The sequence below is a fragment of the Myotis yumanensis genome, unplaced genomic scaffold (genome assembly GCF_028538775.1).
Source record: "Myotis yumanensis isolate MYYU_CA2020_CCGP unplaced genomic scaffold, mMyoYum1.0.hap1 SCAF_3, whole genome shotgun sequence".
Classification (NCBI taxonomy): domain Eukaryota; kingdom Metazoa; phylum Chordata; class Mammalia; order Chiroptera; family Vespertilionidae; genus Myotis; species Myotis yumanensis.
The window spans coordinates 200,888,701-200,914,454 of record NW_027223754.1 but is presented as its reverse complement, the minus strand read 5'-3'; the positions used below and the strand labels follow the sequence as shown (position 1 = coordinate 200,914,454).

General features: G+C 46.6%; 1 protein-coding gene across 2 annotated transcripts in view; it reads left to right on the top strand.

Moving 5' to 3' along the window:
- NT5DC3 (5'-nucleotidase domain containing 3) overlaps positions 1 to 25,754 on the top strand; it is a 45,562-nt gene that overhangs the window by 6,659 nt on the left and 13,149 nt on the right. For both annotated transcript variants that reach the window (XR_011470857.1, XM_070410925.1), the window contains exons 2-11: positions 4,618 to 4,802; positions 14,820 to 14,894; positions 15,579 to 15,634; positions 19,116 to 19,206; positions 20,156 to 20,293; positions 22,495 to 22,555; positions 23,006 to 23,108; positions 23,243 to 23,344; positions 24,105 to 24,186; positions 25,404 to 25,490. Coding sequence is in view for 1 of the 2 variants with exons in the window: in XM_070410925.1 (XP_070267026.1) it covers positions 4,618 to 4,802; positions 14,820 to 14,894; positions 15,579 to 15,634; positions 19,116 to 19,206; positions 20,156 to 20,293; positions 22,495 to 22,555; positions 23,006 to 23,108; positions 23,243 to 23,344; positions 24,105 to 24,186; positions 25,404 to 25,490 (980 nt within the window). In the remaining variant the exon portion in view is untranslated. The remainder of the gene's footprint in view (positions 1 to 4,617; positions 4,803 to 14,819; positions 14,895 to 15,578; positions 15,635 to 19,115; positions 19,207 to 20,155; positions 20,294 to 22,494; positions 22,556 to 23,005; positions 23,109 to 23,242; positions 23,345 to 24,104; positions 24,187 to 25,403; positions 25,491 to 25,754) is intronic.

Below are 25,754 nucleotides of genomic sequence, written 5' to 3'. Positions count from 1 at the left end.
TTTTACTACAATAAAAGTGAGTAAACAAACCCCCCCAGACAGCTTATGTGTTTTGCTATAGGTTGGTCACCACATTTCCCAGCGTTCCGTGGGATGAACAGATGAAAAACTGGAAGCTGACGGGCATGTGCCAGTGGGTGTCCCACCTGTTACACTGCCCCCTGAAATTCTCTCGGCTTCCAGATCAGGGTGGCTGTGTGGGAGCCTGGCTCTGGCTAGAGTAACAGAGCTGTCTCTCCATTTCTTTGTACAGTTGTATAGTCTTGCTGTCATCATCCATTAGGTGCAAAAGGAACTCACATTCTAAATTCTTACCCAGTCCTGTTTCCTCTTTGGGAAAGTGCATAACTGACTAGTCAAGAGCCTTCCATTTATATTTTGGAGTCTATAGTTTAGTCTGTTCATTCTCTCTGTGAGTGATTGGCCTTCTTTTCTCTTGCCTTGTAAGTATTGGTTTTATTCTTAGCACTTTAAGAGGTTGCAGGGCGTGTTGCGATCCCTTTTAGGCTTCTGATGTTCCTCTGTTTATTTTGAGTGATGATAAATTAAACGTCCAAGTTTTCTGGTGATGATGTTCATGTGAGTAATACACTTTCAGTCCAGCAGGGGGGTGGCGGAGGGCGGGGGGCAGGAGGGGTGAGGAATTCCAGAGCAGCTTTCGGAGATGTGCTGGCTATTAGTGATTTTCCATCGTGGTCGTGTTTCCTTGAGAGCTTTACATATTCTTTTCTCAGGTAGTAGAAAGGGAGAGGGGCTTCATTGCCAAGGCCATTTCTAAATATAAACTTCTTATTTAAACAGGCTGTTAGAACTTCCCTTGGAAAGTTGATTTGCCAAGGTAGAGCTTTTAGGCACACTGTAAGTGATCCCTGCTTTACTAACTTCGTGCGGACAGTGTCACGTGGCCATATTCAGAAAATAGCATCATCTGATTATGTAAGGCCAGAAGGTCTTGGGTGTTAGATGCCCAAGAGTGTGGAACTGCTGGCTTCTCCCTTCCTCAGGACTAATTCATGTCAACGGGCTACCCGCAGGTTTCTAAAATGTTACTGTTTCCTGTCCTCACATTGGTTTTATTTGCAAAAGAAAAAAACCACACTAAGGTTATTGTCTCATTCGTTTCTTTATCAAAACTAATGAAGAAATGGAATTAGTTAATCATGACTGTTTGGGTTTTCAGTAGAGTGAGCTACATCTAGATTGTCAATGGGCAATTCATTCACTTGTTCCTTCATTCATTTGTTCATTCATTCATTCATTCATTCACTCACTCATTCATACACTTGCCTTCATTAGCCTGGACATTCTGTGTGGGGATGTAAAGGCTTGGTTTGAAGTTACTGTAATGTGGCAGCTTAATTGGAGACCATGAATAGGCTTCAGGGGTCAATCTCCTTGAAATTTTCTGCAAAATCTGCGTGAATTTTTCTGGGAAGAGGATTCTATAGCTTCTGTTAGGTTTTCTAAGGGGTCCAAGCCGAGAAGCTGCAAGGGAGCTTCTGGGATGCTCGGAATTGCAGCTGGGCCGTCCCGAGTGGAGCGGTCACCCTGCTAGATTAGTACCTTTGGAGTATTTCAGGTGGCCCTGGGAACGCAAGTGGGTAAGGTGGGCCATTCCTAGTCAGAAAGAAGTGAGCAGAAGGGAAAAGGGAAGCACCGTGGACTCTAAAGCATTGAAATTATGAAGGCTTGAATTTATTTTATTTTTGGAAAAAAAAAAAGCGCACTGTTCTCCATTGCAAAGATGGTATCTTCAGACTTCTTGAAGATGATGTAATACTTCGGGCCCTGCCGAGGAAACTGAAGGCTGATGTTGCAGCGGGATTTATTTCACTATTGTACCATCTCAGACAACCACCTGTCATTCTTCTTTCTTAATGTAGTCATTTTAAAATCATAGGTGGGGATGATCGATGGGTAATGATGAATAACTTCTGCAGTGATAAAATAGCAACTGTTTTAAGATTTTGGGAAAATAAGATCACTAAACATCCCATATTGCATTTTTGCTTTTTAAAAGGGTCTGGTGGACTCGTGGAAATTGTAAGGTAAAACGACTTTTTTGGAAAAGCTCCAAGAAAGTGTACAGGTCATGAAATAACTACACTTACTGAGATAGACCTGCCTAAAAAATGAGCTCTAAACTATTGTTGGATGCAGGGGACTCTGGTGCTAACCACATTTCTGATTAGCCATATGAAGGAACTAATCTGAATGGTAAAGATTAACATATGAAGATTCTTACTCCAGTGTTATCTACACTAATAAAAGAGAAACATGGTAATTGGCGTACGACCGCTACCCTTCCCATTGGCTAATCAGCGTATCCTTATGCAAATTAACTGTCAGCCAAGATGGCGGCCGGCAGCCATGCACTGAAGCGAGCAGGGAGGCTTGCTTCCTCCAGGAACTGCAGACTCCAACGTTCCCCGCCTCACGTGCCTGCCTCTTAACTGCAACTCTAAGCAACTGTTACTATGTTGCAAATAAGAAGCTAAACAAAACCGGCTTTCAGTCAGCCCCGGACCGCAACATTGTGTCCATGTTTTCAGCAGCGAGGCCTCAGAGCTAAAGCTGGCCCAGAATAAAAAAAAAAAAAAAAGAAAACAAGGAGCAGTTGGGAGCTTTTAGTCAACTGCCAGCAGGAAAACAGCCCTCAGCCCCTCAGCCAGCCTGGCCAGGTACCCCAGTGGGGACCCCCACCCTGATCCAGGACACCCTTCAGGGCAAACCAGCCGGCCCCCACCCATGCACCAGGCCTCTATCCTATATAGTAAAAGGGTAATATGCCTCCCGGCACCGGGATCAGCGGAGCAGCAAGGCCTCCCGGCACTGGGATCAGCGGAGCAGCAAGGCTCCCGGCACCGGGATCAGCGTGACAGGAGGCAGCGCCCAAACCTCCTGATCAGCCCTGCTCTGTGCCTGATAGTGGGGAGCTCCCCAATCCCCCGATTGCCCTGCGGCTCGGTGCAGTGCACCAACCCCCTGATCGGCCCTGCTCTGTGTGACAGGGTGAGGCGCCCCAACCCCCCGCCCCCACGGGCCCTGCTCTGTGTGTGACAGGGTAGAACCATAACCTCTCCATCGGCCCTGCCCTGAGTGTGACAGTGGTGGCGCCCCAACCCCCTGATCGGCCCTGTTCTGTGGGTAATAGAGGGTGGCGCCCCAATCCCCCTCCACGGGCCTTGCTCTGTGTGTGACAGGGTAGAGCCATAACCTCCCCATTGGCCCTGCCCTGAGTGTGACAGGGTGCAGCGCCCCAACCCCTTGATCCGCCCTGCTCTGTGTATGACAGGGGGCGGTGTCCCAGCTCCCCTATCGGCCCTGCTCTGTGAGTGACAGCGGGGAGCTCCTCAACCCCCTGATGGGCCCTGCTCTATGAGTGACAGGGGGCAGCGCCCCAACCCCCTGATTGGCCCTGCTCTGTGAGTGACAGGGGGCAGCGCCCCAACCCCCTGATCGGCACTGCTCTGTGCGTGACAGGGGGTGGCGCCGCAACCTCCCCATTGACCCTGCCTTGAGTGTAACAGGGGGTGGTGCCCCAACCCCCCAATCAGCCCTACCCTGAGCGTGACTGAGGGTGGCACTGCAACCTCCTGATCCGCCCTGCTCTGTGCATGACGGGGCAGCGCCCCAACTCCCCAATCGGCCCTGCTCTGAGCCTGACCACGGGCTGCACCTAGGGATTGGGCCTGCCCTCTGCCACTCGGGAGCGGGCCTAAGCCAGCAGGTCGTTATCTCCCGAGGGGTCCCAGACTGCGAGAGGGCACAGGCCGGGCTGGAGGACCGCCCCCGCCTGGAGTGCACAAATTTTTGTGCACTGGGCCTCTAGTTTTCTTATAATAGAAAAAACCTAAATGTGTAACAGGGAATAATAGGTTGATTTGGCACAGTATACTCAAATCTTTTGTAATGATTTAATGTTACATTCTCAGAAAGTCTGTAATATAGGAGAGTACAGTCATCACAGAACATTACATTTAGAGAGCAGAATACAGAGCTGTATACACAGTGTGAGGTCAACTATGTAAAATATATACTTACAACCATATTGGCAGCAAATACATAAGATGGTAGTTTTTTTTTTTCTGGGTAATGACATGATTTGTGATATTTAAATTAAATTATCTGTTTATCTCCCAAAATTTGTATCTGACCTGTATTATTTTATAAACAAAACAATCTTTTTATGATGTTGAAGCTAATATTCTGTTTTAAGAGCAGTTTTGTTAAGGTATTATTTACATACCATACATTTCACCCACTTACTGTCTCCCATTCAGGTTTCTAGTATATTCACAACTACTCTTCAACCATCACCATAATCAATTTTAGAACATTTTCATCACTCCAGAAAGGAACTCTGTACACCCATTAGCACTCACTGTATTTCTCCCCATCCCACAGTCCTAGGCATCCACCAGTCTCTATGGATTTGCCTGTGCCAGACATTTCCTGTGAATGGAATCACACACACGTGGTCCTTTGTGACCGGCTTCTTTCACTCAGCGTCATGTCTTCGAGGTGAAGCCGGATCACTCTGTTTGCTCATTTCATTTAGAAACTAACCCTTATTTATCACGTGGCATAATGCATTTCTTCTTTCTTTACTTCTAGAATTGGTGCCTTCAATCATGAGCAATTTGCTGAATCCGGATGCCATTTTCTCAAATAATGAGATGAGCCTGTCGGACATTGAGATCTATGGCTTTGATTATGACTACACCTTGGTGTTTTATTCAAAGCATCTCCACACGCTGATATTCAATGCTGCTCGGGACCTTCTCATCAATGAACACCGGGTAAGAGCACAGGGACATGTCGTTCTTCCTCCCCACCCAGCCCTCTTGTGTGAAGAACAGCCGTGGCTGACCTGACCTGGTGCCTGGTACACAGGTGTCACTTAGAAAATTGCGGCTGAATGCATGAATAGATTTTGTTCTGTTCCATTAACCACTTTATTGAAGTATGATTGACATGTTAAAAAACTGTACATATTCAATGTATATGTTTCCATGAGTTTGGGGATAAATATACAACTGTGAAACCCGCACCCCCATCAAGGCCATAAACTCCATCACCTCCCCGAGTCTCCTCCTGCCCCCTTTATTATTATTATTATTATTATTGTTATTTGTGAGTGTGTGGTAGGGACACTTCACATAAGGTCTGCCCTCTTAGCAGTTCTTAAGTATATAGTACAATATTGTTTGCTATGGGTACCATGCTGCATAATAGATTTTTGGAACTTATCTTGCATAATTGAAACTTTGTATACTCAAATCTTTACGTGTCTGTGAGTGGAGACTCACCTGCAGATGTTTGAGCTCTCATTTCTCCCAGAGCAGTGACATAGCTTCTCCTGAGGTCTGAGGATGTGGCAGCCTGCTGAGTTCTGGTTAGAAGGAATTCTTCAAAGGAGAGGCATTGTGCTTTGTTCTGGTCCCAGCCTGTCCACAACCAGTGTTGTGACTGAACCAGCCTTATGGTTATCAAGCTTGCAAGGCACCCTTTAGCAATAGCCATTAGGAAACTTCTAAAAGATACAGCTTTATTATTTACAAGACCTGGAAATTATACCACACACCTGGGGTCCAACAGCGAGGTGGGAGGCAGAGAGAGGGCATGTGTGCATGGGCCTGGGTTTCGCTTTTATTTGGGTCGAGGGTAGGGGGCCCGAGAGTGTCCTGGGCTCACTTTTTAGTGGTGAATCTAAAATATAAGAGCCAATTTTAAAGCATGGGAAGAGAACACAAGCAAGTAACCCAAATTGTCATTTATTGAAATCAGCCATGAGCTCTAAAACAAAGGAACTGCTGTAAGGGGAGGCAGCCTGGCTCTCAGTCCTGTGGCTGGTGGTGTGTTTATTCCAGATTTGAAGAGGATGCCTCTTTGAAATGGGTGACTTGGAAGTCAAACCTTAAGTCAGGCACTTGCATTACAAAAAAGAAAGAAAACTGTCAGGGCTTATACGACACAATTTTTTACCCTCATCACTAACTGAATTGTGTTCTTTTATAAAGAATATTTGAATGTCTTCTGGTGCGTAGTATTGTTGAGATCTTAGAATAAGGAAGGAAAAAACCCCCACACTCAAAACCTAGCATGTGTTTCTCTGGTCTGGGTTGGGTACACATTTCAGGAACCATGATGAGAAGCATCCTCAGAGGTCATCTGGGCTCGTGTCATTGGAGAACCCCCATGGCATCCCATGAAGTACTGCTTGTATCTCCGTTACTCCGGGAGACAGTTCTGATTTGGGGGAGATTCTTCCATGGGTTCTTTTTATCATCTTGGTCACCCTCCTTTGTGTGTGCTCTGTTTTATTTATCTCAGATGTGAGGCCCTGAACTGGAGATGTTACTGCAGGTGGGGTCTGATAGTGTGAATAGAGGGAGACCATCACCTCCCTGATTGTGGATACCATACCTTTGTTAATACTGCCAAAGTGTCTATCAGCCTTGAATCCTCACCATTTGATGCAGTTTATTCCCTTCAGCTTTTGGTTATCAGTGGATTTAATAAGCAACTCATCTTGTCCTATTTTAAAATGCAGAAATGGTATTTGCCAAAAATAACTTGACCTCTGCCACTAAGCCACCGGCCATCTTTCTTTAGTTATGTCCACCTTACCAGATGTCAGCCCATCTAGCCACTTGCCATTCAATAACATTTCTCTACCCCACTGGGAGATTGAGCTGAAGGGGTGTGGCTGGGTGCTGGCGTTCTACTCCCAGGCCATATGCTGTGACTCTGCTATCACTCACAAAACCTAAGTCGTTGCTAACAGCACCGTCTGCTGCTTGTCTGCTGGGTACCAAAAGCCCAGGTTCTAGAACTTGACTGCTGGGGTTCAGATCCTGCCTTTATCACTTCTCATCTGCATGACAGCCCTGCATATAGATACTGTCTCTGTTTTACAGTCGAGGAAACTGAGGCTGATGGAGTTAAGCCAGTAGGTCAAGGCCACGAGACCAGTGCGGGGCAGAACCAGGATTTGGGCTTAGATCTGTCCATTTCCAAGGCGCAAATGTCTTCTCCTTTAGGCCATGTTGCCCCTTGTGGGATTAATAACCCCACATTTCTACCCCATGGGTTTATTGTTCACAGGAAAATAAAATATTCAGGAAAATTAAGAATTTAGGAAAATAAAAAATTTATGAAATTTGTGGGGAAAGAGAGTTGAAATAATAGATGGGAAAAAAAGTTACAATGATTATGATTAGAAAAGCTTCTAGATTTAAGGCCATGAAATTTCACTTCTATTATGTATGTTTGTTGCTTGGATAAAAGAAATATAACACTAATTATACAGGCACATTAATAGAGTCAGTTATGCTTGTACAGCTTTTTCTTTTGCTTTGGATTTGAAAATGATTCTTCTAAGATGCTGTTAGAAGCACTGACTTTGGTGCTGTTGTTCCTGCCAAAGACTATGTGTGCTTACAGAGTTGGAAAGACATCTGCGCTTGAGTGCACAGTAATAGAACAGGAAGTGGGCAATTTAGCATCTTCCCAAAAAGCAAATGTAAAAGTTTCAGCTCCTTAATTACCCTTTTTTTTTCTTTCTCTCTCTCTCCTTTTTTTTTTTTTTTTTTAAAAAAAACACAAAGATAGAAGTAGAAAAGATTGGGTAATAATTGTACCTTCATTTCATATGTCCATGAGGGAGAGATAGGAGGGGAGTGTCAGAAGAGTTCTTGATTTCATCTCCTACATTTGCACCCTCATCTGTGTTTCCCAATCAGTAATGGGCAGTGATGTTCACCTAGTTTTTCATTCTAAAGCCTAACATTGGCCGTGACCCCTGGCATTCTGTATTTCACCTCTGATTTCTGCAGCAAATGTTGCGGATCCTCTCTCTCTCCCTCTCTCTCTCTCTTGTTTTTTTAAATAATCTTTTAATTTTAGAAGAGTCTTAGGTTTACAGAAAAGTTGCAAAGGTAATACAGAGAGCTCCTGACTGTATACCCCATATCTGGTTTCCCTTAATATTAACGTGTTACATTTCCATGGTACATTTGTCACAAGCGAAGACCCAATATTAATAAATGATTATTATTAATTGAAGTCTCTACTTGATTCAGAGTTCCTTAGTTGTTCCCTAGTGTCCTTCTGCTCTAGGATCCCATCCAGGACCCCACGTCACAGTTAGTTCTCATGGCTCCTTAGGCTCCTCTTGGCCTTGACAGTTAGCCTCTCCTTGTTTTTTGATGACTTGCACAGTTTTGAAGAGTACTAGTTGGGTAATTTTTAGGACGCCCTTCTCTTGGGATTTATCTGATGCTTTTCTTGGGATTTGTCTGATGTTTTTCTTATGGTTAGAGGGGGTTCGGGGTTTGGGGGGGAAGACCACAGAGGTAAAGTGTCATCATCACATCTTATCCAGGGTGCAGGCCACCAACATGACTTACCTGTGATGTTGACCTTGACCGCCTGATGGAGGTCGTGCTTCCATGTCTCTGCACTGTTCCCCCGTCCCATCCTTCCCATGCAGTGCTCTTTGGGAGGCTGTCACTCTGTGCAGCTGAGAGCTCTCTTTTCACTCGTTCAGAAGATACTCATTCAACGTGTGTCCCGACTGCATCCACTTCTCACCTCTCCCACGGCCACCACCCTCACCTCCACCCCACGGCGCAGTGGCCTTCTGGCTGGTCTCCCTGCTTCTCTGTTCTTGCTCCTTAGACTGCTCTCCATTTGGGAGCAAGAATGAGCCCTTAAATATTAATCACGTCTTTCCTGGGCTCAACCCCACCTTGGAATGACACGGAAGGCCTCCAGGGCTCCCGGCTCCCTCAGCCTCCTCGCCAGCCTCTCCTGCCATCTGCCCTCACTCTGCTCTAGTCACACCCGCCTGCTTGCTGCTCTCTAACTCTCAGACACCACGTTCCTGCCTTGGGGCCTTTGTACTTGCCATTGTCTCTGCTTTGGAAGTCAGTCCTGGCCCAGGCAGCCTGAGCCCTTGCTTCTCATCTTTTTTTTTCTTCTTCTTCTCAGATTTCTGAACCCTTGAACTGCATTTTCCTTGTAGTATTTATCACCACCAGGCCCGGACTTGTATGTGTTTGCTTATCTGGAAACTTCTTCATGGCAGAGACTGTGTTGGTTGGGTTCATGGCTGTATTCCCAGGCCCTGGCACAAAGTACGTGCTCAGTAAATACTTGACGTCATTGTGGAATCCCACAGTTACGCCAGAGTGTACCACGCTCGGTGTGGAACTGCCCTTCTGATGCAGGTCATTTGCCCTCACCTGGTTTGTGTGGATTTTGGAGAGCTTTGCTCTTATGCCCTTCTGCCCTGCCTCTAATTAGACTCAGAATTTAGGCTCCTTTAAACAGCAAACTGAGACCTCCAAAAGGTGGGTGTACTTACAGGCACCTGGCCCTCAGGAACTCATGGGCGGTGTTAGCTCTGTGATTAGCCAGGAAGGGCACGTGGCCCAGCTGCAGATCCGTAGGAATGGCACATGCGGGCACTCCTGGGTCCTCCGCAGGGTTTTAGTCTTAACTTTCCTCAAAGCTGGAGGGGACATTTCTGTAGCATTTTCAGGGGGAAACCTTGACCTTTCTCTGTCTGCACACGCCACCCTGCCCAGATTGCACCTGAAATTGGAGCAAATCCAGGCACTGAAGGAAACCAGACTGGGCCTAAGTAAGATGTTTTAATGAAAAGCCCAAGTGAAAGTCTTTTCTCTTTTAGTTTTCTTCCTGCTTTTAGGGATACCAGTAGTCTTCATGACAGGTTGGGGGAGTCATGTTTTTCAGGATGAGGGAAAGTTTTTAACCTGAAGGGTCCAGAAAATCTAGCCATGGGCCATTGGAGAGAATGTGACCTTCCAGCTCATGTGAGCGGCTTTGGCTTCCTTGACCGGATATTGCTGTGACTGGCTATTCCTAGAGATGCTGCCTATGTGTGTGCATGCGTGTGTGCGTGTGTGTGAGACTGCATGTGTGTGCGGTATGTGTTTATGTGTCTGTATGTGTGCATGTATGTGTGTCTGTGTGTGTGTGTGCGTGTGTGTTAGAAAGGAGTCCATCCTGGGGACACTGGGGACTTGGCTGCTTGTGTGGGGAATTACAGTTTAGGGGCAGGAGTGGAATCATCCCATCCCACCATTTCATTTTCCATCTGAAGGAAAAGGCCTGGAGAGGTTGTGACTCACCTAGAGTCCTCCGGGAGAGCTGCAGAGGCTAATGGAGTGGGTGGGCCTCATCACTCAGGCCTCCTGGTTCCCCATCCTGTGAAACAAGTCCGTTTTCTTGAGCACTTGCTATGTGTGGGAGGAGGCTGTCCTGACCCCCCACAGGCATCTTTTGACTTAGTCCTCTCTGCTTTCCTGTGGGTAAGACTCTTGTTATCCTTACCTTAGAAATGAGAAAGTCCAAGCTTAGAGACAGATGACCTTGCCCAAGGTCACACACAGCACACTGTAGGACTAGAATTTGACACCTGGTCCCGCAGCCCAGGGGCCTGTATTCTTCATCAGACGTTGTCCTGTGGAGGCTCCTTCAGCTGCTTCTGTCAGTTCTCCAGCCATTGACTGTGGTCTATCACAAGTGGCTCCCAGAAACAGCAAAAGTGACAGATAGGCCCAGGTGAGTGAGCGGCTGAGGGAGCCCAGCTCAGCCTTGTTTCAGAAAGGAGCCGCCAGACTTTTGAGCAGTCCATGTACAGATTTTACACTCATTCACACACCTCTCAGCTAATACAGATAGCACCACCTCGTCACCGCACGTCCTCTCAGCAAACTCACTGCGCCTCTGCGTCTAGGGCAGCCGTGGGCAAACTGCGGCCCACGGGCCGGATATGGCCCGTTTGAAATGAATAAAACTAAAAAAAAAAAAAGACCGTACCCTTTTATGTAATGATGTTTACTTTGAATTTATATTAGTTCATACAAACACTCCATCCATGCTTTTGTTCCAGCCCTCCGGTCCAGTTTAAGAACCCATTGTGGCCCTCGAGTCAAAAAGTTTGCCCACCCCCGGTCTAGGGGTTGGTTCAGAACTGATGGTGAGGTAGTTGGGCTGGACCTGGCCTGACCTCTGTTGATCTGTGTGAGCCTGGGTAGGCTCATCAGATTATTCAACAGGAAAACGGACATGAGGTGCCCTTCATCCGGGGGAGTAAATAAAATCAGGTCGCAGAAAGCGCCTAGAACAGTGTGGCACATGGCTCAGTAAAAGCCCTCTCTTAGAAACAAGTTAAATACCTCCCTCCTGTCCCTTATTTGTCCCTCCCGAGTTAAAGGAAGACTGCAGCGGCGTAGATTTCTGTTGCCTCTCTTGGGTTTAGCAGGACTATGATGTGTGTGCTGGGTGCTGGGTGTGTGTGTGTGTGTGAACTGTGCACAGTGTTCTGAATTCTTGGGAACGCCCATGAGTGGAACTATCACGTAGTGATTTCTTGGCACGCTTGGTAGGTGTTAGATAAATGAGCCTAAATGTGGTATTTGAGTCAGCGCTTTTTGCAGCTTGAATTGAAAACTTGCTGAATGTGGTTCAGCCTGGTGGGACCGGGAAATGTTCTCACGCCAATGTGACTTTGGCCCTGAAAAGTTAGCAGTGCAGCCTTGTAAAGCGGTTTCTTGATCACTGCCTAGTTTTTGTGTGTGTTTTGTTTGAGAGGCAACAAGCATTTATTTGAGAAGAAAGAATTGATTCAGGCAGAAACCCAAATAGTGTTTCTATTGTGATGTGAAGGCAAGGGGATTTGTGAGAAGGGAAGGTAAATAATTACATGAATAGAGAAAAAAAGTTCTATTGGTGATAGTAAGCTGTTATTCTTTGTTTTTTTTCTTTAATTTTATTGTTGACTTTATTATAGATGTCCCCATCTTCCCCCCTTTGCCTACCTCCACCCATTCACCCTCTCCCCGCTCCCCTCTGGTCATCACCATACTGCTATGTGTGTCTATGGGTTATGCATATATCTTGTTGATGGTTTCTTTTGCTGTGCAGAGCTTTTTGTTGTTATTGTATTCTAAATATATTTTTATTGATTTCAGAGAGGAAGGGAGAGGGAGAGAGAGAGCTAGAAACATCAATGATGAGAGAGAATCATCTATGAGCTGCCTTCTGCACGTCCCCTACTGGGGATTGAGCCAGCAATCCAGGCATGTGCACTTGACTGGAATTGAACCTGGGACCCTTTAGTCCTCAGGCCGATACTCTATCTACTGAGCCAAAACAGCTAGGGCTGGGATAGTTTTCTTAGTTTCTCTTTCTGATAGTTCATTATTGTATAGAAATGCCACTAATATCTGAATATTAATTTTGTATCCTGCTACTTTGCCAAATTCATTTATTAGATCTAATAGCTTTTTGGTGGAGTTTTTAGGGTTTTCTATATACAGTATGTCATCTGAGAATGGCAGTTTTACTTCCTCCTCTCCAATTTGGGTGCCTTTTATTTCTTCTTCTTGTCTGATTGCTGTGGCTAAGACTTCCAGTACTATGTTGAATCAGAGTGGTGAAAGTGGACATCCCTGTCTTCTTCCTGATCTTAAGGGAAATGCTTTTAGTTTTTGCCCATTGAGTTTGATGTTGGCTGTGAGTCTGTCATATATGGCCTTTATTATATTGAGATGTGTACTTTTTCTTCCCACTTTGCTGAGAGATTTTATCATAAACGGGTGCTGGATTTTATCAAATGCTTTTTCTCTGCACCTGTTTATAAGATGGTGTGTTTTTTAAAAAATATATATTTTATTGATTTTTTACAGAGAGGAAGGGAGAGGGATAGAGAATTAGAAACATCGATCAGCTGCCTCCTGCACACCCCCTACTGGGGATGTGCCCACAACCAAGGTACATGCCCTTGACTGGAATCGAACCTGGGACCCTTCAGTCCTCAGGCCGACGCTCTTTCCACTGAGCCAAACCAGTTAGGGCAGATTGTGTGGTTTTTATTCTTCATTTTGTTTATATGGTGTATCCCATTGATTGATTTGCAGATATTGTACCAACCTTGCATTCCTGGAATAAATTCCACTTGATCATGGTGTATGATCTTTTTAATGTATTGTTTGATCTGGTTTGCTAATGAACAGCATCCCTATGTTTATCAGGGAATATTGTCCTATAATTTTCTTTCCTTGTAGTGTCTTGATCTGGTTTTGGAATTAGAATATTGTAAAAATCAGCGTGGGTATTTTTCCTCTTCTTGGTTTTTTGGGAATAGTTTGAGAAGGATAGGTGTTCGTTCTTCTTTGAATGTTTGGTAAAATTCACCTATGAAGCCCTCTGGTCTAGGACTTTTCTTGGTTGGGAGTTTATTGATTACTGCTTCAATTTCACTAGTTGTATTAAGCTGTTTTTCTTGAGCTATACACAGCACTGATTCTAAAGAATGTCGGTGATTCTGTTATTGTGGTCAGAAGGTTTGCTTTCCTGTCAGTTGTATAGGAGACAGTGTTGGTTTGGCCTGGTCCAAAGGTTATCTTGCCCAAGTCAAATAATCCAAATGTTCAAGGAGCAAGACATGCAAGGCAGTTCCTCTGGGATGGTGGCTCCAACTGCATTAGAAATGGCTCTGTTTATGCCGTTTTTCACAAGTTCTGTGAAGTTGAAGAAATGTTTGTGCCAGGCAGGCATGTCTGTGGCTCTCAGTCCGCCAGAGCTCTGCTTTTTTTAGAGACATTTTGGCTCCAGAATGACGTGTCTATGGATCATTTTCTCCTCCAGGATTCTGGAAATTTTAATGCCTGTACTCAGTGTAATGAACCCACATTTCTGCCCAGGGAGAGGGACTGTTTGTAGTCTTTGTTGCCCTAGGGCATTGTGGGAACTGTAGTCTGGAGGTGTTCCCTGTGGCCACAAGCATTCTTAAAACTGTAGGAATTAGGCGCCTGGGTTTTTACTTAAGCACTTTATATAGGGATTGGAAGATCCTGGTGACACAGCCTCTCTAGACTCAAGAATACGTATTCTATCCTGCAGGTCTGTGCTCTGAGGGAGGAGAGTATGGGGGGAGCAGAGGCCGAGCCTGACGCCCCGCCCACCACACCCCAGCTGTGTGGCCCAGGCCAGGTGGTTTCATCTGGTGCCTCTGATGTCCCATCTGTGAAATGGGAATGGCAGGGCCTGCAGTGCTCGGTACATTGGTGCTGTCAGTGGGGTAGCTGGTGTTCCAATTCTGAGACTGGGCAGGAGGGAAAGACTTAGATGAGGAGGGAGCAGGGAGGAATAGCTTAATAACCAGGAACTACCAGGGGGACCTGAGCTACCTCCAAAAGCCACATTTGTTCTGAGCCAGAGCATTGGAGTGGTAACTGGCTGAGAAGGGCCCCTCTGAGCCTGAGCGGGGAGGACGCTGCACTGACACTGCGGTCCCTCCAGCCCATGGAAGGTGAGCAAGTGAGTGACCTGCTGACCAGATGAGAGATGCAGTGGAAGCTACGTGGAGGGGCTCCTCTGAAAAGTTTTCAGCTGGGGTTGCTTCACAACACCTGGTAACGGGCCATCCGAGGGCTGTGACATGAAGGTGCTCCAATCTGAGCAGAATGGATGGTTGACAGTATGCTAAGGGAGGTAGAAGCAGGGGTTCAGGGGTCTGGGAGTCTAGGGGCAGAGGGAAGGAGGGCAGGGGCAGTAATGACGAGAGAAGTTGGAGGGATGAGACTCTGCCTGTGGAGGGCTCTGGGGCCGGAAGTGCTGCCTCCAGAAGCAGAGGGGTGTGTGCGATTCGTCCCCTCTGATCCTACCTTTCCACGAGAGTGTGTCAGCCACCTCGGCCTTTGTACAAGGACCAAAATGGACACTACCTTGAACCCACTAGTGCCTTGTTAGCTAAAACTGGTTTCTTTCTTTTTTCTTAGTATCCCGCGGAAATCAGGAAGTATGAATATGACCCAAATTTTGCAATTCGTGGACTTCATTATGATGTGCAGCGGGTAGGTTTAATCCTCATGTTTTTCTCGTTTAACGTTGTTTGGATACAATGTACTCCTGGTGCTTTTCTTTGCTCAGCACAGACATTGATTTTAAATTCATGTTCTTCGGGGCCACAGAATTGAATTCTTCAAAACGTCTTTGGATAAAGGCTTTTTCAAGAGACCATGTATTAGAAAAGCATGAATGCATTCAGCAATTTGGGACATACCGTTTATTTCCAGTAGTCCTTGTTGGTGCGAGGAGGAGCCAGTTGTCGTACCTTTCTTTGCAGATAGGCCATGTCTTTCTTTCTTTTTAATAATACTTTTTTATTTATTTCAGAGAGGAAGGGAGAGGGAGAGATAGAAGCATCAATGATGAGGGAGAATCATTGATTGGCTGCCTCCTGCACACCTCCTACTGGGGGTCGAGCCCACAACCCGGGCATGTGCCCTGACCAGGAATCAAACCTTGATCTCCTGGTTCATAGGTCGACGTTCAACCACTGAGCCACACCGGCTGGGCTAGGCCATTTCTTTAATGAGTGGCACACTGCTTTAATCAGTAAGCAGCACTTTCAGAAACATACAGCTGCTTCCTTGTTGTAACAACTTAACTGTCGATAGAATTTATAACGACACCCGGAGTTCTCATTCAGTGTGCAAATTGTTGTGCATTATTTACCTGTGTTTATGTTTTTGAAGGCAGTCTTGATGAAGATTGATGCTTTTCATTACATCCAGCTGGGGACTGTCTACAGGTAAGACAGAGTGAGCTCCCTGGCTCCGACACTCATTATCCCTTCTCTCCTGGGCCCTGAGTTTTCTGCAGAGGAGTCCATCCTGGCCATTGTTGCTCAACTGATGTCCCTAAAGCACTTTCCTCAGCCACCCCTCCTCTCTTCTAAAATCCGGGAGGCCTCCCACACCTCTTAGGTTTTCAATCACCTCTAAACCATTAGCTTCCCCTTTTTGCACGCACAGCTTCTTAACTTACTGGCTTGGTTAAGACTCTTATTGCAAGTGACTGGAACCCAACTCAAACTGGCTTAGACGGAAACACAGTACAGCACTGGGTCACTGATTGAGAGGCCAGTTGCAGGTGTGGCTGGTTCCGGGGCCCAAATTGATGTTGTCTTGCTCTCTGGGTAAGTTCTCTCTGGGCAGGCCCTCCGTGTGGGGACCCCTGGAATTACCAGGCTTCCATCCCGCCAGCTCGAGAGAAGGGCAATTTCTCTTCCCTACAGTTTCAATCAGTCTTAGAGGGAGCGGATGCTGGGCAGGGACAAACAACAGGGGTATTCCTCTCCTCTGAGTTCTCTTCTCTCCCTGCAACATCTATTCATGCTGGCGGCCATCCTACCAGGATAGTTTCCCTTCCTTTCTGCTCCTTGAAATCCCAGCCCTCCTCCAGGCCTTTCCTCACCCCTCAGCCTGAAATGGTCTTTTTCTTTGCTCTTGGCTTCTAATAGTCTTGTTTCTTCTGTAGATAAATAAGCCATTATGTTAAGGTGTATGGGTGGAGCCAGGAAGGAGGAGCCAGCTGAGGCGTTTATAGGGGCAGGAGTGTCCACCTTCAGATCCTGGGAAGGTCTCTGCGGCCTTAGTGCTGAGAGGGGTGTGGCTGAACCAGCAGGGGCGCATGTGTGGCTCTGGAGTCACACTTCCTGAGTGGAAACTCAGACCCCACCACTTAGGTGTGTGGCTTTGAGCAAGCTCTCGACTGTCTCAAAGCCTTGGTTTGCTCCTCTGTCAGTGCCCTCCTTAGGGGTGGCTTGTCATGCAGACTAAAGCATGCTTGAACGGTGCCCAAAGCACTCTAGGCACAGACACCACTTCTCTTCCCTTTCCCCTCAGAAGGGGTCGTGAATGTCAGCCTCACTCATTTCCGAGGCCTGAGGCCAGAGACCTGCTGAGGGGACCCAGTTGCTGCATCATGTTGAATTTTATGTCGTGGGCTGTGGGAGTGCCGCTGGGCAGGGGAGGCGGCACACTGCTCTCCACTGCAGTCCAATTTTGCACCCAAGGTTTCACTTCTTAGCTGGAACCTTTGTGAAAAGCTAGGGTTGTTCCCATCACAGACCTTTATCATGTACCAATTATTGTTCATATACAGTAACTCGTTTAGTCTTCTCAGTAACACTAGGAGGTAGGTACTATTACTGTTTCAGTTTTAAAATGACACTGAGACCCAAAGAGTTAAATTCCTTGTCTAGGTGATAAATACCCCTAGTAATTAAGGGAGGTGGGATTTGAACTCCAGGCAGACTGGTTTGGATCTGTGCTCCTAACCCTTGTATTTCTCATAACCACATGGGTGTGTAAAGTAGTTTTCAGTGCTGGTTTACACACCCTGGAGCAGGCTGATTCCTCGGCTGCTTTTGAGCTGGCATTTAGTTACCTGGGCCTTAAGGATGCAGCTGTGTGCCCAGGTTCCTGTGTCCGTGCTCAGAGGCAGCAGTGGCTTCCGAAGGATGGGGTCGGGCCCAGTGTGGAGGCTGAGAACCCACCCGGCAGAATTCTTTTACTTTTTGTATTTTCTTTCCAATTGTTCAAGCCGTACAGGTGTGCACACTTGACTGCTGCTACCGAAGCAAGCGCTGTTTTCCAAGGTCACTGTCTGGAGTGATCTGGCTTCGTACCAGCGTCTTATCTGATTTCTGGGGCGGAGATAAGCGGAAGTACATTGCCTCTTTTGTTTTCAAAGCTAGTACTTATAACAAGTTAATCAAGATCGGAGGCAAACTATTAATGAATCCACTCGGATATTTTTAGAAGTCATACGGGAGTGGATAATGGAGGAAAGAAGCTGAAATTAAACTTTCTTTAAAGTAATAATATATCAAACGTAAATTATTTTTGTATGTATTTTAAAATTGGCCAACTGACTCAGCATTTTAAGCAACCTGTTTGTATCAGTAACTAAAATCCTTATTGAATCACATATTACCCCTGTTGCAGCGCAGTGTGGTGCTCCCGCCACTCATTTTGTGGTCCCTCCTCATGGTGTCTGCTTCTCAAGCACCTTCTCTTGGAAGAAGGGGGTAGAGGAGCTGACATTTCCCCCTGTTACTCTCTAGAGTGGGACATTCAGGTGAGGAAACTTGAGACCACCGAGCCCTGGGTGCAGGCATCTGCTCCCAGCAGCGCTGGCAGAGGCAGGGCTGAAATCCAGCTGCTCTGACTCCAGAACTTATTTTTCCCTGCGTGCGGAGGAGCCGGATTCATTTGCAGATCCCCCCGCAGCTCCGGAGGCAGGCTGGTGGCGGGTGTTACCTTGGCGTGTCCGGATGCGGAAACGCCTTCACTGTCACGTAGCATTTGGGTCACCCCTCCCGGAGGTGGTGCCCAGGCGCCTGCCTCGTGTCACGGGGTTTAGTCCCCTGAGCCTCGTGCATGCCTTTTTCCATCTCGGCACTGACCTTAGGGTCGAGTCTCAGAGGGCACAGGGATGATGGAGACAGAGCCAGCCTTTCTCTCCCGGATGCATTAAAAACATTTTTTTAAAAAAGGAAAACTCACCTCAAAGTAAGGCATTAGAAAGCCTTGGACCTTGTTGAGGGAGGGAGTGTGGCAGGAGAGGTTGAAGACCCACAAAGCCCTTGGACCCAGTCCTGACCCACCTCTTCCTACTTTACTGACCGGGGGGAAGGTACATGAACTCTCTGTGCCTCAGTTGCCTCTGGGGGCAAAAGGGAGGCCTGATAGTGCCTTTTGCCTGGAATTGCAGAGAACTTAGTGAAGGACTGTGTGGAACTCAGATCTGGCCTATAGTAGGTGCCAGGTAATCTGAGCTCTTTTTTTTTTTTTTTTAAAAATATATTTTATTGATTCTCTATAGAGAGGAAGGGAGAGGGACAGAAAGCCAGAAACATCAATGAGACAGAAACATCAATCAGCTGCCTCCTGCACACCCTGTACTGGGGATGTGCCCGTAACCAAGGTACATGCCCTCGACCGGAATCGAACCTAGGACCCTTGAGTCCGCAGGCCGACGCTCTATCCAGTGAGCCAAACCGGTCAGGGCTAATCTGAGCTCTTTCTGCTCTTCTTACCTGTTGCGTGGCAGCAGGAGTAGCAGTAGTAGAATTTGCCTGCCATTTGCAGCAGTTACTAGTGGCATATCATGCCTCCTTGTGACGCCTCACACCTTGCTTGAAGATCCCCAGCACTTGCCAGGGGTGTGACAGTCCTTGCTCTCGCTGGCCAAGCTCTTGAACTGCGCTGCCTGTCTTTCCCCAGAGGCCTCAGCGTGGTCCCTGATGAAGAAGTCATTGAAATGTACGAGGGGTCCCACGTGCCTCTGGAACAGATGAGCGACTTTTATGGCAAGGTAATGAGAAAGGCTGTATTTAGGTAAAGCGGCCTGTCTTTTTCCTCCTCAAAACATGGCCTGGGACATGGAGGAGCTTGGATCCCTAGGCTCTGGGACTGCTCATAGGGAACCGACGAGGAACGTTGGGATTGTGTTTTGAGAGACCCGAGGTTTGAGAGAGATTAGTACGGAACAGGCTCCGTAGGTTCTTTCGTGATTCTCCTTTCTCAGGCCTTTCCTCCTTACCTGACGAAGGCTCCTTACGCCTTCCTGGTACCTGCCCCTGTTTGTCACCCCCGCCCCCCCGAGGTGTCCCCACGTTCTGGATGCAGTCCTTGGGGGCTGTCAGTGCAGCGGCTGTCGCCTCCCCTGAGACTGAGGGCAGCAGGTTACCCTGTGCCTGAAGGGAAACCCCTGTTTTTCTAACTTTTGTGGTTCTCCTTGCCCCCTGCATTTTTCCTTCTTCTTAGATACATTACTTGCATTGTCCAAGTGCAATGCCAGATGTCCCACCAGCTGGTAAACTGTTAAAAAAGTTTGCAGCTATTCAGAGAAAGGCTCTTTTTCAAGCTCACACATAGGCTTGGGAGGTGCTCAGACTCAGGAGAGTCAAGTGGCTTTTTCTGCCTTTCCAAGGGTGTACCCTCCCTGCTCTCCTCGGAGCTCGATGGGCCTGTGAGCTGGGAGTTGGACACAGCACAGAGGGGAGTGGGACGGGAGAGCGGTTAGACTTTTGGGGGATTCCCTTGGATGTGCCACTTATGCTCAGAGTGAGACGTCAGCTCTGCCTGGCTGAGAGGAACAAGGTGAGCCTTTTTTAGTCTGTATGGTTAGAGTTTTGCTTTCCTCGTGGAAAGGGATCAGGTTGACCATCCTCCCCCCCCCCCCCGCCCCCGCCCTCAGGAAAGACCGAGTCTGGCCCTGCTGGGTGTGGGCCTCGGATTCTCACTGCGCTCCCTGCCCGCAGAGCTCCCACGGGAACACCATGAAGCAGTTCATGGACATCTTCTCCCTGCCCGAGATGAGCCTGCTGTCCTGCGTGAACGAATACTTTCTGAAGAACAACATCGACTATGAGCCTGTCCACCTGTACAAAGACGTCAAGGTTGTGTGGGCGGGGGGAGGTCCCGGGTTCCTACCCCTGGCGCTTTTCCACGGAACTAGCAGAATCCTGAGGCTCCTGCATAGGTTAGGTGCCTGACATAGCCTTTGCCTGGGAGCACTTGTATTTGTGGTTTGTTCCTGAAAATTGTAAGATGTTTCGTTAGGAGAACTGGAAATCGGTCAAATTTGTTGTTAAAAGAAGAGGGCGCTCATATTGTTACCTGGATTTCTTAATTCTTTCTGAGGCCAGAGGGGTGAGTGGTGACTGAGGTCTAGCTGTACCCGGCTCATCCCTGAGCCTGGCCAGCGGCTGGGTGGCTCTACACAAAGACAGGCATTTGAGTCTCAGGCTGTGGCCCAGGGACGCAGCTGCCCATAGGAGGCGCCATTGTCTCTGGCACACGGAGGTGCCATGCAGGCTCCTGGAGGCCCTGCAGCAGCTATGGAAATCTATTCGGAAGGGGAGAAAGATCAACATAAATATTTTATGCATATACACACCTCATTTATATAACTCTGTATGTATATGTTTTAATTCACAGTCACATTTTAATATTCTTTAAACTGAACTTTTTTCAGTACTTAAAAATGTTTATGTTATTTAATATGGTTTCTTATATATTTCTAAGCATGTGATAGAAATATATTTATATGAAATACTAGAGGCCCAATGCACAAAATTTGTGCAAGAGTAGGCCTTTCTTCCCCTGGCTGCCGGCACTGGCTTCCCTCTGCCACCTGGGACCTGGGCTTCCCTTGCAGTCCCAGGTTTGTCTGGAAGGTCGTCCAGAAGGATGCCTGGTCTAATTAGCATGTTATGCTTTTATTATTATAGGTAATTTGTATATACTACATATTTATTAAAATATATGTATTTTTAAAAGATCCGTATTCATTCCTACAGTATATTTTATTATATGTTTATGACTAATTTAAAATTTTGACTGCCCTGAATCCTGGGTTTTAGGCAGATAAAAGATGAATTATAGTTTCTCAGTATCAATCTGGTGTTCTGTGAACTGAATTTAAATAGTTTCTAATTTCCTTTTCGTGCACACAAATACTTCATTTGTAAGAATCTTTAAGAATCACTTGTAGTTATATAACCCCTTGCACTCGTGAGGAGAGATGTTTATTTAAAAGTTCAGTTTTTACTATTAGTGTGACAATCACCAACAGTGAACACATATGCCGAGTTTTCTGTGTTCTGGGCACTGTTCTTCTTAGTGCTTTATGCATATTAACTAATTAAACCCTCAGAATAATGCCTTGAAGTAGAAACTATTATTGTCACCCTCATTTTGTAGATAAATTGAGGCACAGAGAGGTTGAGTTACTTGCCCATGGTCACACAGCTAGTAAATAGTAGAGTCTAGATTTTAAGCCAGGAAGTTTGGTTCTGGCTTGCTCTTAGCCATTGCCTTCTGCTGATGTGATGTCGAAATAAGCCTGGACTGGAAGGGGATCGAGGTTGAATTTACAGCCCAGAGTGCTCACGCTGGACAGAAATCTGCGATTTTCTAAGGCTTATGGCCCAGTTTGTCCACAGTCCAGTCCCCTGTCACCGGCTCTGGAAGTTTCCAGGTGCCACCTGTGTAGAGGACCTTCTCGGTGCCACCGGAGGGTGGGGCTGTGCTCTGACACCTGCCAGGCATCAGGCTGCCCCACTCCTGGGCCTGCCAAAGGGTTAGCTGCTTCCTCCTCCTTGTATCCGAGGGCTGGACCACATCTCTCCCCGAGTCAGCATCCCCACTGGCAGTTCTCCCCCATTGGTAGCACTGAAGAGAGGCAGGTCCATTCTCTTGTTGTCTCTGCCTCTTTCCTAGATGACTGAACCTGCTGTTGGGGGCTAGGGGAGGGTGAAAGGAACAATAATGCCCTTTGCCCGGATGGCCTGGAATCATTTGTTCACGATCCTGCATATAAATTATGGTTTATCATGTGAGGCTTTTTTTTTTTTTTTTTCAGAATTATCCACACAAATTTTCTGCTCCCAGCGACCCTCTTGCAAATTGCATTGAGAACTGCCACCATCACCATGGAAACTTACGTTTTCCCCACAGGGGCCACCTCTGACAAATGGGCCAGGATTTAGATTTCATTTAGTGCTTGGATTGCAGGCTCCTCACGACAGAGTGCCATTTCACTTGTATTGCTACTCAGGCCAGTACGCTCACGGATTAAAAACGTATCTTTTGACAGGATGCAATTCGAGACGTGCACATCAAAGGAATCATGTACGGAGCCGTCGAAGCAGACATTGGTACGTGTTTGGCATTGCCACGAAGTCGGTCCAGGCCGCCCCTCCCCCATGGCCCACTGCAGGCATCATACTTTCACTGCAGGTGCTGAGCAGACGGTAGCGCCTTTCTGAGTGCCGGGCAAGGGCCCTGCATCCCCGCCTCTCAGCTGTCTCCCTCCTCTTTGCCTAACAACTTGACATAATCCTGACTCAGAAGGAGAGGCGCTGGCAGCTGCAGCCCCTTCGTTTTTTCCCCTTAGACCGAGGAGGCGGGGGGGGGGGGGGGGGGGGTCTTGGCTACTGATGCACCGGACACTGATAGACCACCCTGACCCGGGCTCCCTTAAGACCGCTTTCTCTTCCCCCACGTGCCCCGGACAGCGCTGGGCCCGCAGGCCCCATTCAGCAAGCACTGGCAGACTGAGTGGGCCTCGCGCTGAATCTGTGTGTCCATTTTTCTCTTGCTCTTAGATAAGTACATCTGCTACGCTGAGCAGACCCGCGCGGTGCTGGCCAAACTGGCTGATCACGGCAAGAAGATGTTCCTCATCACCAACAGCCCCAGCAGCTTTGTGTAAGTCCCGAGTTTCCTGGCTGGCTTCCAGCTCACTTCTTGGATTGCATGTCACAGTGGAAATTTGCAAGAAAAAGTTGCAAAAACAGTTAACCCCTTCAGTGCTAGACTAACCTGGCCGGCGTGTTGTTTAGGGACAAAGGGATGAGCTATATCGTTGGAAAGGACTGGCGGGACCTGTTTGACGTGGTCATCGTTCAGGCCGAGAAGCCGAGCTTCTTTAACGATAAGCGGAGGTGAGTGCCTGCCTCTCCAGGGGACTAGGTTTTCCTCGTTTGCTGCTGTGAATGCTTACGATGGAGCCTGTCTTGGTGAAATCCGGTTGGAAATCACAAGCATCTGCCATCAAAGCCTTTGGTTTTGAAGTCTAGCAAGTGCTTGTGAGGGGAGTGAGATTTGTGCATAGCAGACACCTTACACATGTCAAAATGGATCTCAGTTCAACACAGGCCGCTTCAGTCCTCTTGGTCAGGCTTTCAGAAATTGATTGATAACAATAAAAAATGCAAACTTACTCTCACGGAGTATATTAGATCTCTTGATGCAGATGCACTGTGAAGTATAACAAAACAGCGGCGACAAACCACCTGGTGGGTAGCTCTTTTGAGCTGCAAATGGTACCTTTAAAATTGCAGTTGGATTTTGCAAAACTCTCTGCAACACAGGTTTTGCATCAGGTGGAGTAAATGTCTACCAAGACTTATAGAGTGTCTTTCTGCCCCAGTAGTCTTGGGAAACAGGAGCCATTGTATATCTGACCCTGGGGTTCTTTCTCTACTACAAGTCCTTGGACACAGGGATGGGGTGTGGGTGGTGGGGGTGGAGCCACAGTTTGGGAGACCTTGCCCTGGGAAGGGGAATGCCGGAGTTGTTTTCAGGGATTTCTCAGGTTCGGGCAGCCCTCTTCTGTTCCCAGTGGGTAACCATGTGGTGTTTCACACAGCAGGCGGCCTGCACAACCACCACCCTCATAACGACTCCCGTTTCTGTTCTTAGACCTTTCCGAAAGGTGAATGAGAAAGGTGTCTTACTCTGGGATAAAATCTACAAGTTGCAGAAGGGCCAGATTTACAAGCAGGTACCTCACGACCAGTTTATCCCTTTGGCTGCTTTGCTGCGCGTGGTCAGTAATGATGACAGTTCACCGAGGCTCACTCGGGGCTGGCAGTGCTCAGTGGTCTGCCCGGTGGACTGTTTATGACTTGGTGGCAAAATTTAAGCTTAAGTCAGTATCTGCATCAACTCAGAATTGAACAGTTTCTTTCTTTTTTTTTAAAATATATTTTATTGATTTTCTTACAGAGAGGAAGGGAGAGGGAGAGGGATAGCGAGTTAGAAACATCAATGAGAGAGAAACATCGATTCAGCTGCCTCCTGCATGCCCCCCACTGAGGATGTGCCCACAACCCAGGTACATGCCCTTGACCGGAATCAAACCTGGGACCCTTGAGTCAGCAGGCCGACGCTCTATCCGCTGAGCCAAACCAGCTAGGGCTGAACAGTTTCTTAAAACGAAATGGAAAGAATTACTTTTCATAGTAAATAACAAGATATCGGTAGCAAAGCTTGGAAATGTCTCCATAAGAAGCATTTAATCACATGGCACATTATTTGCCAAAATTAGAAAATATTTTGTGACAAGCTATGTCTTAATCTACAGTTTTAATATATTTTGATATTATATAAGGCTTGCAAATATTTGAATAAATGATTGACTTGCTGACTATTATTGTGTTACTGAAGTATGTGTTTTTTTTTTTAATGTATTGATACATTCCTGGTGGGTTTAGAACAATCTTGGCATTACATATATGTAGTAGGCCTTGAAAACTTAGCTTTGAAAAGCCATTCCACTTCTAGGAAGTTAGCCCAAGAAAATGATTAAGATGTAGCTAAAACCCTACTATAAGAATGAAATTACTTACAAAATAGGTAACAAAGTAAATGATAACAGGGAATTTGTAAAATGGATTATGGTACTTCTCAGGAATGGAATTACATGGCAGGTTAATATTTTACCTGGGAATACAGCCATAGCCTGCTAAGTGTGAACAGATTGTCACAAAGAGGCATATACAATATGAACCCTTTTTGAAAAGTACATCTGACGTAGAAGAAAGGCCTGAAAGGTTTCACACTAAGATGTTTTTGTCTTTATATTTTGTTATTTAAAATAAGTTATAAAAGCAAAATAATTTTTTTGAAGTTTAAAAAAAAATAGGTATTTTGGGCCATGGGTTATATAAGAGCTTCTATCTGTCACAGGAGATAATATCTGTATTTTCCTTATTGCAGGGCAATTTATATGAATTTTTGAAGCTTACTGGATGGAGAGGATCCAAAGTGTTATATTTTGGTGACCATATATACAGTGACCTGGCGGTGAGAGGACCCTTTTTTTTTCTATTTCTTCATTGGGGGACAGACGTGTTAGTCCCACTTACTAAAGAATTTCTCTTTTGGTTAAGACCATTTTTATGCTTTCATAAAGCAAGGAGTAGGTCACATTTTTAATGCCTTATATTTTATAGAAAAGGATGGATCAGTCATGAAAAAGACACATTTTTTGGGGGGAAATGATGGAAGTTAGCAGTTGACTCAGAGTTTAATCAGAAAATCTTTCCATTTAAGTAATGGTAAGAAATA